At 37.2% G+C, this 12325-nt stretch overlaps 1 protein-coding gene across 3 annotated transcripts in view; it reads left to right on the top strand.

Moving 5' to 3' along the window:
• Positions 1-12325, top strand: part of LOC136025309 (uncharacterized protein T19C3.4-like) — a 77309-nt gene that overhangs the window by 6214 nt on the left and 58770 nt on the right. For all 3 annotated transcript variants that reach the window (XM_065701212.1, XM_065701209.1, XM_065701211.1), the window contains exons 2-3: positions 1283-1355; positions 9080-9159. In XM_065701212.1, coding sequence (XP_065557284.1) covers positions 1283-1355; positions 9080-9159 — 153 coding nt within the window. The remainder of the gene's footprint in view (positions 1-1282; positions 1356-9079; positions 9160-12325) is intronic.

Genomic DNA, 12325 nt, shown 5'->3' with positions numbered 1-12325 from the left:
CGTTTTAATGTTGTTCCTTAGTTTCTGTTGAAAAAATTTGTTTTTTTTTATCTAATGATTGTTACTTAAATAATCCAAGGAAATCTAGCCCCGCCTCCACAGAAAAATTTTCTCCCCATGGATCTATCCTCTAGACAATTCAATCCCAGTGAAAATGTACCCAGGGCAATAACCCACAGCAATTCCAAATGTAAAATTGAGACAGAAAAGAGAAAGCAAAAAATTAAAAATAATTTTGTATAGCCATTCTGGTATATTCCCCAAGTGTGTAATTTCCTTTGACAAGTTCACCCCCTGGAAACTTCCCCAATGGAAAAACCTTCAGAAGAAAATTTGTCTTCCCACCCTAAAATGTATGAATGCTTCCCTATGACAAATACTATGCATAAATAATGGGCAATTTTCATAACTTAAAGACCTTTCCCATGGGGTTGTAGGGGGTCATGCTATATCCAAAGGCATAGTTATTGGGCCTTCCAACTATGATGAAGAAAATCGCTATTTACAAATTTTAATTGGTCAATCTTGAGAAAAAAGGCGTGGGGGAGGGGCCTAGTTGCCCTTCAATCTTTTTGGTCACTTGAAAACGGAACTAGAACTTTTAATTTCCGCTTGAACAAGCCCTTTTACAATATTCTAGGACCACTGGGTCAGTAGGATCACCCCTGAAAAACAAAAACAAACAATAGGTATGCAAAAAATACAAAAAATACTTTTGGCAAAAAATACAAAATTCAACATTCTTGTAGATAGAAGCTTGAAACCTTTACAATAGTGTTCTCTGATATGTTGAATCTGATGGTGCAATTTTCTTTAAGATTCTATGACGTTTAGTGGTTGTTTCCCCCTTTTTTTTTGAAAATAAGACAAATATTCTCAGGCTTGTTACCTTTGCTGGGTAAGACTAAATGTAATGAAACTTGTATATTTTAAGTCAACATAAAAGTCCAATTCTTGTGATATATTCATTGCTATCCAAATTCTGCTTCTTAAAGTTTTGGATATTATTGAGGCAGGTTGCTCCTTACTTACAGTTTGTTACCATGAACAGTTTGATCTACTTTTTTGTCTAAAATTTAATTTGATATTTAATTTTGTGTGATGTTTGAACGTGGGGGGGGGGGGGGCTGAAAAGGTACAGTGCTCAGGGTGCAAGTTAAGCATGCCACACCACTTATACCTTAATCACTGAATAGACTCAAAGTCCAGTATTTGTGTGTTTAGTTTAGACTTGATACATGTATGTGAGAGAGGGTTGATCCAGATTTTGTTTTCAATGCAGGTTGGCCTTGGGTACACTTTATCCAGCATATGCCTCCTACAAGGCAATCAGAACCAAAGATGTCAGAGAATATGTAAGTCTTTTATTTCCTCTCAATTTTAAGTTACTGGGGTCATATTTTGTTCTAGGACTAACACTTTGATTATACACTGTTTCTCCTGTGCTTGCAATTACAGTTTATTACAGGAAGATGGCTAGCTTTTACAAAAAGTTTGAATCTCAGACCAGATTGATGAATATAGTTATCACATCTTAAAAAACTGTGTGTAATTCTTGCCTGGGGCTAGAAGACTTTTCCTTTTGCTTGAGCTAGAGCCTATTTTATGTGAGCTGCAGTGGAGCTCCATTGTCTATGTCAGAGGGTACTCTCGGAAGTTATCCTTTCAAACTTTTGTGTCCTTGAACCATGTTTTGCTTTAAGAGGAAAACTGTTCAAGTAGAATAGTTCTAAAGCTATACAAACAGGGGACAACTGGAACCAGTTTCAAACTTGGATTAAACTAAAACTGAAAATGCTTAAAGCATGTGTTGAATCCCTTGCCCTGTCCACAACATATTCTCTTAAAATATAGTGATAAATAGAAAAGTTTGGAGATCCAAAAATGTCTGCTGCTGATACTAAAGTGCTGCCATCTACTTTTATAGGCTGTTTGTTTTGTTTTTTTTTAAATTTCGGTTGAGTTTGTTGTTATATATTCTGTGTTTGGGACTGAACTAGAGGAATGCTATCACATGTGTCTTTAAAACTTTGATAATTCTCTCATTGCTAAAGAAATTGGAGCTTATATTTTCTACTCTCTTAGTGGTGGTTTTAGTAATTTAGTCCAAGGCAAGGGTACCATCTTAAGAAATAAGAGATATATTGCTTTTTGCTGACTACAATAAATAATCCTTGGAGGGGTTGGGGAAGGTATAATACCTGAGTATTTTACCAAAATTTATTTTGTGGGATGCAGCATTTTGGTAATTTTGAGGGGATGTCAAGTTTATTCTTTGGACCCACATCAGAAACAAAGAAAATCACTTTGAATTTGACAAAAATGAGCCAGGTTTACTGTAAAACATTAGGGAGAATTTGGCCAATGACAATTCGGCAAATGGCAAATTCGTCCATTGGTTCCTTCAGCAACCCCTGAATCCTATTTTTTTAACATTAAATGTAGGTATATTGCATAATTCCCTGAAAAAGAATTACACAAGGATTTGCTTTCAGTATGGGTGGATGACCAAAGCTAGCCTGTAACCTCTTACAACCCTCTAATAGGTAACTGCAATCAAAGATACCTTTATCAAGGAATTATAGATCATTGACCTTGACAGCTCAGGGCATGTAAATGCCCAGCGCATATGATAGCTGTAAATGACAGCTGAGGGCAGGACTGATCAACTTGAATCTTTAAGGATATATTCGTCAGGCCGTTGGAACATAGAATTTGCCTTATGGGAAATGTTTTGTAGAGGGATTTTAAGGATATACCCTTGTGAGGTTAGAGAGTGTACTGTCTACCAAGAAGATGTCAATGTGCAGGAAGAAAAATCAGAGTGGAAGGGGGAGTGATCGGCTGAAAATAGGCTATAAATCTGAATAAATAAAAAAGTTTAAAATAACATTCTAAAACTAAATTATTAAAGACAACATTAATTTATCAAGCTTTTTAATTTTGAGAATATGTATTCTACAGAACACACCAAGTGGCATGCACACATTATTCATTTTGATAATCACAGTCAAAATAATTTATGTGCAAGAGTGGTCTCAGAAGTGGTGGGACTGATCTACTTCAATCTTTCGGTTATATGCTATTTGGGCCAGGAGAAATTTGAATATGCATGGTAAGGGAAGTTTGGGAGAGGGGTGTAATGTTTGGGATTCTGTTTATGGCACTTGGTATTAACCAAGTGACATATAGCAATTGCAAGTTCTGTTGGTCTGTCTGCCAGTCTGTCTGTCTGTCAGTCCTGGTTTTGCTACTTTAGGCACCTCCAGGTAAGCTAGGACGATTAAATTTGGCAGGCGTATCAGGGATCGGACCAGATTAAATTAGAAATTGTCGTTTTCCCGATTTGACCATCTGGGGGGGGGGAAGGGGGGGGGGCAGGTTAATTTGGAAAAAATAGAAAAAATGAAGTATTTTTAACTTACGAATGGTTGATCAGATCTTTATCGAAATATGATGTCTGGAAGGGTATCGTGTCTCTGAGCTATTATTTCAAATCCGGACTGAATCTGGTGACACTGGGGGGAGTTGGGAGGGGGAAACCTAAAATCTTGGAAAACACTTAGAGTGAAGGGATTGGGATGAAACTTGGTGGGAAAAATAAGCACTAGTCCTAGATACATGATTGACCTAACCGGAACGGATCCGCTCTCTTTGGGGTATTTGGGCGGGGGGGGGGGGGGTAATTCTGAAAAACTAGAAAAAAATGAGGTATTTTTAACTTACAAACGGGTGATCAGATCTCGATGAAATTTGATATATAGAAGGATATCGTGTCTCAAAGTTCTCACATTAAATCCCGATCAGATCCTGTGACATTAAGGGGAGTTGGAGGGGGAAACCGGAATTCTTGGAAAACGTAAAAATTGGGGTACTTTTATCTTACGAATAGGTAATCGGATCTTAATGAAACTTGATATATATATATATATATGTATATAGAAGGATCTTATGTCTCAGATGCTCCATTTTCGACTTGAATTGGATCCGGGGACACAGGGGGTTGGAGGAGGGAAACAGAAATATTGGAAAACGCGAAGAGTGGAGAGATCGGGATGAAACTTGATGTGAAGCATAAGCACATGTTCTAGATACGTGATTGACATAATTGGAACGGATCCGTACTCTTTGGAGGAGCTGGGGGGTGTTAGTTTGGAAAAATTAGAAAAATTGAGGTATTTTTAACTTAAGAACAGGTGACCAGATCATAATGAAATTTGATATTTAGAATGAATCCATGTCTCAGAGCTCTTATTTCAAATCCCGGCCACATCTGTTGACATTGGGGGGAGTTGGAGGGGGAAATCTTGTAAAACGCTTGGAGTGGAGGAATTGGGATGAAGGTTGGTGGATAGAATAAGCAAATGTCCTTGATACGTGATCGACGTAACCGTACCTTTGGGGGGAGGGGTTCAGTGATTTGGCGAGTTTGGTGCTTCTGGACTTGCTAGGACGATGAAAATTGGTAGGCGTGTCAGGGAGCTGCACAAATTGACTTGATAAGGTCGTTTTCCCAAATTCGACCATCTGGGGGGCTAAAGGGAATGGAAAAATTAGAAAAAACGAGGTATTTATAACTTACGAGTGGGTGATCGGATCTTAATGAATTTGGATTTTTAGAAGGACATTGTGATTCAGAGCTCTTATTTTAAATAAACAAGGTATCCTTATTTGACCGGCATTAAGTCTTTGATTTTCCTTTTAAATCAGTCTATTGATTCTTAAAATTTTTAGAGCTCATACCATATGAGCTCTTGTTCTTCAGTTGATCAAAATTTTTTAATGGATGTAAGTCTCTACTCAGGACATACCAATGTATCAGAAAAATTAAACGAATAAATTCCAGAGGAGAGGGAGGGGGGGGGTCTATTTAGGCTATACAGACCTGGAAGATATAAACCAAAACTGAAATCTCAACATAAAATATCACATAACATTCCGGAGTGGTTAAGATTGTACAAACAAATGAATTTATCATATGAGGTAGTGAACAATGGCTCACAAAAAGGTTTTGGCAGTGCTTGATCATGCACTGCGAAATATGAGAGGAATTAACGGCCCCTCGGAGGAGCACACATTTTATTGTCTGGTGATTTTTGACGAACCATGCCCTTTATGCCATATTTCGGCACCGACTAATGAGCTTAATGCACATCTGAAATATTCTGTTCATTGGTAACACGTAAAGAAATCAGCTTTAAAAATCAATATGTGTAAATAACTACAAAATGATGAATCGGTCGAATATTTCGCAAAACAATTGCTGGATTTGGGAATGAAATAAGTAAGTACTGGATAAGTAAGTACGGATCATTTGAAAAAAAAATCCAAAATATTGCGTTGAAGTAAAAAAGAAAATCAATGACTCAGTGCACATGCAATTTAGGCAGCCACCAACAACGATTTGAATGCCATCAATTTCAGCATTCAAAACCGTTAATTTCAGAAGTGACAACGGTTAAGTCCATCGATGCTGTAATGAATCAAGACGAAGTTGTCGATAATTCAATGGAAGTATTGAATTCACTGGATTCGTCAGGCATGCAACTGCACATTCTAACAATGAAAATTGGCTTGGGTGTCTAAACAGCCTATCATTTTCTAAAAAATCAATTCACTTGGATTTTCCAATAGTATCAGATTCTCAGATCTTTGCACAAACTGTAATTCCAAATTTCAAAATGAAAAGGAGGATAGACGATTACTTTGAAAATCTTCAAAATGACTGTTTTTCAAGAAGTTCTTAGTAATGTCGTTTGTTTATTGGTCTCAAAAGCTCTTATTAAATATCCTTGTAAGTTTTTGAAACAATTCGTCAAATGTGACATATAGATAAGAAAAGTAATGTTTTTGTAACGAGATCTGAATACAGTGTGTTGATTTAGAAATATTGAACGGCGGATTCTTTATCATGTTTTTTTTTTGGGTTGATGACGGTCATTGGATACCTTAAGAATTCTAGCCATTGAATTGTTTTTGTCTCCAATTTAAAGCCTAATTTGTCGGACTATGAGACTAGCTCTTCACTGCTTTTACACTTAAGTCCCACTTCTTATCCCTTAGAACATAGAAACTAAGACCTCCCGTTAGATACTACCCTCCTCCACAGTAATAAGAGATCTGTCAACCTTAAATATTCACGTCGGACTTTTAGTCCAAATATGTTCCTTTAAATAAAGGGAGGTCAATGGTCTAACCCTCCTCCCTTCATGTTCATCCGAAACTTCTCTCATTGAATATTTGGAGGCATGGGCCTAAAAGTGTATTTATTCAGGATTTAGGTTTCATTCTCCTAACAAAGTCTGCTGACCCTGCTCTGATGTTTGATGCACAACTGCAATACTCTATAAATGGGAGTTGCACTCGATTAGTCGTTTATAGTAATGGTTCTTTTGAACTCCATATATGCTTAGCCACGAATCCTCCGCCAAGTACCATGAGCTATCTTCCACTTTCCAATAATCAATGGCCTTGGTGCACTGGGATCACCTTTGGAAGACAAATAAAATAAAAAAATAAACAGACATTCGCGAGCGCCTTTCTGGGGAAATTTGAGTTTTCGTTTCTTTGTAGAGTAGCTGGTTAAGTTGCGTAAGTTGCCCATTATTTACATATAGGTTTTGTAATCGGGAAAGGAAATTTTCATTGATCGTGAAAAAAGGCTGAGGGTATCAAGTAGAAACTTCATGGAAAGTTGAAGGGAGTGTTGAGCTAAATGAAAAAACACTGTGCGCCGGGGTTGTTAAAAGGCAGATCTGCAATATCTCAGGAGTGACTAAATGTATTAAGTTCCAAACTTCAGAGAATGCTGAAGGAGATGTTGAAGCAAATACAAGGAAAATGTATGCATCCAGGTTTTTTCCCAATACTGTGGGTCAAAAAGGCGTATCTCAACATCTTAGTTATAGGGAAAGGGTATAAAATAGTGGCTTAAGGGACCAAGCTTTCATAAAAAGTTTTAACGGGGAGATTATTATATTCTAAATTTTGACTTGAGAGGGGCTGGAAAGGGGAGCTCGTCAAGGACAACAAATTTGGTTCTATTGATTCTTGGTGCGAGGTAGTTTTTTTTTTATGTTGATCTGATTAAATTTTCAGGCCCTTAAGGCATCTCAACTAAAGTTTCAGAACCAATAAAAAAAAATCAAAATGTCAGTTAAAAAAGAACCGTAACTAATTAAAAAAAACAACTTTCCCATCCAAAACGAGAAGAAGTAACAACAAATAATCAAGCCAAACTTAAAACAAACAGAAACTACCACTAACAGGAGTAGTGCTAACACTTCCTAAGCCATCTAAATATCAGAAGGTCATTTGCGCTTTACTGAAAATAAAATCCATTTTAAAGTTTTCTTTTTTTGTAACATTAGGTACAAGGGGACCAGGCTTTGCCCAGTGAAGCGAATTATAGGTATTAAAAAGGTATCTGGCATATACTAGAGAAGGTATCCTACCCTTATTCCCACAAGAAAAAACTTCTTGTTCAATTTGTTCTAGATATTTTTTTTTTTAAAGCAAAGATACAAAAGGGGAGATATTTTTCAAACTCTTGGGGTCGATTATCTCACTCCAATTGACATAGTTGGCAAGTGCAGAGGATGGAAGATTGAGTTGTGTTTAATAAATTCCATGGGTTTTTACAAACTACAAAAATAGAACCAAACCCGAAATAAAAATTCCACACCTGTAGAAAGTCCTGTGTAAAAATAGAGTCCTAAAATATATATTATAGAATAGCTATTATTTTGGTAATAATCACTTAGTCTCTTCTTTGCCTGGGTTGTCTAGTTACGTGGCTAATAATCAAGTAACTTGAAAACAATGCAAAAACAATTTAAATTAACTCTTGTGTAAGCTTTTAAAAATAGTCACGACCTGATCAATAATCACTCATATGTCGGTGTACTTACAAATAACAAATTCTACGTATACGTAACCAATGGGTAAATTTCATAACTTACAGCCGTTTCCCCAAGGGTAGTGGGGGGGGGGGGTCAAGTCATCTCCAGAGGCTTTGTTTTTGGACCTTTCAACTATGCTGAACAAATTTGCTATCTCAAAGTTTATTAGATAGTTTAAGCTAAAAAGGGATGTGGGAGGGGGGTTGCCTTCCAATCCTTTTGGCTGCTTAAAAGGGCACTAAAACTTAATTTCTTATTTCCAATCCTTTTTTGAACGAGCCATCTCCTGATCTTCTAGGATCATGGTTTTGATATGATCACCCCTGAGGAAATAATAAAATAAATAAACAAATATCCGTGATGTTCCTTCTGGTAAATGATACAAAATTAAACATTTTTGCAGATTGGAACTAGAAATCTCTACAGTATGATTCTCTGGTACGCTCAGTCTGACGATGCGATTTTTATTATGATTCTTTGGCTTTTTGGATTGTTTCCCACCTCTTTTGTAGATCAGGCAAATTTTATCAGGCCCATAGCTTTTGAAGGGTAACATTAAAGCTAATGAATTTTATATACTTAGGAATCAGCCTAAAAAGCTAATGCTTTTGATGTATCTATTGTTATTAAAATTCTGTTTTTTAGTGTTTCGGTTACTAGTAGGCCGAGTCGGTTCGTTACCACGAACTGTTCGATGTTATATCCCCATTTTAAAGTATTTTTACTTTGTTCTTGCATTATTTCGCACATACCTGTTTATCTAACCTATATCGGCCGCCAAATTGTTTTCAAATTCTAAGTGAATCTGTACTTTGGAGTTAATTCTATTTAATTAGAATTTTGCCGCTTGTCCCCACCCGAAGATTTTCAAAAAGTTTTAAATCGTCTGGAGCTAAGTTTTGTCTTTTGAAAGTTGCATTTGCAGTGAAGTTTTCCAATGATTTGTTAAAGAATATGTTTCTTCTGAAAGCGGCTGTTCTGGGGTCCATCCTGGTCTAAAGAAACCTAGGAACCTTAATTGCTCATCCTTACTAATTAAGATTCTGGTCAAGATTCACTAAAGGTTATAAACAATAGTGCAAGATGCAGCCTGCATACAAAATGAAAAAAACGCTTGTCATAATAAATTTATTCTCTTTTTTGTCAACAATATATAGACTGACGTCTCTATTTTTCAGGTCAAATGGATGATGTATTGGGTCGTTTTTGCCTTCTTTACCATTATTGAAACAATGACAGACCTTGTACTAAGCTTTTGGTAAGTTAAAGAATGTTGACTGCATAAGAAGCTGATATAACTTTTGCAATTCCTTTTAAACGTTTCTCTCTCAACCTCTCTTTCTGTCTTGCTTTCCTTTTTTCTTCCTTTATGCTTTGTTTGTTTTACTATGTATATCGTTGTGTAAGTAAACTACATAGTTTTTGTTACGTCATGTTTTTATGCAATAAAGTCTTGTTGTAAATTTATCTGAAGTCACAGTAAAGGTAATATACAGTAGCGAAAAGTCTCCTATACTCTCAATTGAAAAATTTTTGACAGAGATCTAAAACCACACAAGCTTCACAACCCCGCCTTCGCGCACGCGCAATGACAAATGTATCCGATGGAAAACCAACTAGCATTTAATAACTGAAACTGTGCCTCTGACGTATATACTGTTCTAACGGTTTGTCAAATTTCCCATATTGCGTGCTATGAAATGTGTGCTATGTTGGGAAAAACATTTCGCTCCTGGTATATGCTTATACTGTGATCTGAGGTGACCAAGAAATTGGTAACAAGAACCACGCTTAATGTCACGGGTATATACGGGCAAATTTTTGTGAGAAAAGAGGGGTTTTTGACGTTCAGGATAGGCTCCTTTTTGGACCTGGAATGTCTGGACAATTTTGCACTTTAACGTCTTTTTCACTAAACATATCGTGTAATCCAAAGGGGGGAGGGAGTTGGACTGCATCCTAAAATTACCTTTACACGTGCATGTTTAATTGAAAAAAAAAAGCAAATCTTTAACATTTACGAGGCTAAGCAAAAGTATCTCTCAAAGGGGGATGGGCTCTATTTGGGAATAGATGCAATAGACTATCCATGTAGCAAGACACATGTTCTTAGAACGACACCAAAGTAGCAAATTGTTCCAAATTGTTTGTAGGACTCAACTGTATAAAAATTCCATCATTCCATTTTAAACATCCTGTCAAAAAACATTCTGCCCCAAGTTTTTGCTAGTCCGTTTTTTGTGTACCTGAAGTCACAGAAACAGGATTTTGTGTGGGAGGGGGGGGGATAAAAATAGTAAAACTAATTGTGTTGATGATTTGAATAAGAAATTTTCAGAAATTTGAGAAATCTTAGGATTTCAAGTAAGCAGGGCCCTAGCCTTCACTCTTGCGTACATGAATTTGCACGAAGGTTCCTTTCGCCCAGGAAGCTTCCGGTGTAATCTTCAAGCCATTCGAGAAATCATTTTGGTCCTTCCTCTCCAGAAATCAATATTTTTTAAGGTTCCTTAAGTTAGGATCCTCTTCAGTCTAAGATTTAAGAATACTTGTTTTGAGCCGATTAGTTTGGCCCCATTTCTTGGGGGACCGTGCCCCAAACCAATTTTTTCGTTAGGTTCTTCTGGGCCTGGGGACTTGGGACTGTAATTTTCATCCTGACCAGGAATAGAAAGTTTTTTAGGCCATTCCTGTGTCCCTAACGTCTTTTTCCGTCCTGATAAAATATATGATCCCCTTAGCATAGGCGATGATTTTAGAAAGTTTCTAGTCAATCAGAAAAACTGTTTTGGGACAATTTTTGGGTTCCTTACGTTTCTGCGTGTGACCCAATTAAAAAGATTTCTGATCCCTCTTCAGGTCCCATTTTCGGGCACTCATTTTTTTTATTATTTTTCCTTGTGCGTTGGCATTCCTTTTGTCTAAGGACTTCTACTTATGAGACTTAAGCCAATCGGAAATTTTTTTTAGGAGGGCGTATGCCCTCAAATTGATACTGTTATTTGTATTAGCAACTATTAAGTTACGAATTTCGAGCCGATCGAAAAAATTCTTAACCTTTTTTAGGTACCAGCATTGGGGGTCAATGCCCCTGAATAATTTTTCCATACATGAAGCTCTTCTTGAGTCTAGGAATTGCGGCTGTAAATTTCAACCTGATGAGGGCCAAAAGATTCTTGGCTTATTTGGTCCTAGTAACCTCTCCAAATTCAACAAAATATGTGTTACTCGTGGCTCAAGGAATGGTTCTTGGACACCAAGGGTTGTTCCGAGCCAATTGGACACCCAAAGTCAAAATGTCCTATTTTCCTCTCTAAAACCTGTCCTTAAATAATTCACAACCTGCATAAATTACGGTCCTTGCCTCTCTGGCTGTGGTGGTCATTTCTTCCCTGTTGGTACATTTGTTGGAGCTTTCGGCAATTGTGAACATAATGAATATTTCAAAATTTGATCCCATAGCATGGGGGGTTACGTGGTGATCGAGTAGCAAAAAGGGCACAGAAGAAAAGCGATGTGGTTGAAAAAAAAACATGGGAGGCCTGTGGCTGTTTACCTAAGGATGCTTTTTGTTTACGCACTGAGCAGTCAGAGCGTAGTCACTTAAGGATAATGAAATTTTCGCTTATGGGTTTTATACGACGGTGGTCTGGGGTATTCAAAAAGGACAGACTTCATTTTGGTTCCTCTGAAAATTTTGCTTGGCAATCTGACAATTGCCTTACTGACAAAGAAGCAAACTTCCGACGTTCAGACCTTGCCAGAAGCACGGTGTGGACTATATTTGACTATAAATTTGACTGCAGTCAAGTCAACTACCGTAGTTTTGGTTCCGAACACACTCAAAAGCGGCTCTAGAGTGTTGTATTTCGGTATTACTGCAGAGAAATATAAACAGTGCGATCATCCAAAAAAATATCTGTCACCTACAGTCTCTACGCGTATAAACGCTCCTCCTATTTCCTTAATTTAAGCTTCCATTGTAAATTTCTCAGTTCCTCGATTAACTTCAGAAAATGGTGCCAACCTTTAATATTTATGAATGCAAAAGCAGAAACAAAGAGGGCGAGCCGGCGAAGTGGTTCGCTACTGTCCCATCTCACAGGTATGAGTTATATCTTGACTGAGTGGTGGATCCAGGATTTCTAAAAGGGGCTTTGGATTAAATTTTTAGCAAATACAGAAGTTTCTAGCGCTAATTACTGATCGATCACCGCTGCTATCGGGAAATGCCCAGAATTTCATAAATAGTGGGAGAGGGATTCGCGAAGTGGGGGGACTATTTGAAATTTGTCACAAAATGTTTTAATACGAAGGGGCAACCTAATAGTTTTAGAACGGATTATCTATTAGGTTTCGCAATGCTCTGTGGTTTTGGATAGTAATATTGCGCCATGGTAGCGTCAAAACTTTTTTTCTTTTTT

This window comes from Artemia franciscana, chromosome 3 (assembly GCF_032884065.1).
Source record: "Artemia franciscana chromosome 3, ASM3288406v1, whole genome shotgun sequence".
NCBI classification, from domain to species: domain Eukaryota; kingdom Metazoa; phylum Arthropoda; class Branchiopoda; order Anostraca; family Artemiidae; genus Artemia; species Artemia franciscana.
This window is presented reverse-complemented; position numbering and strand designations above follow the sequence as displayed.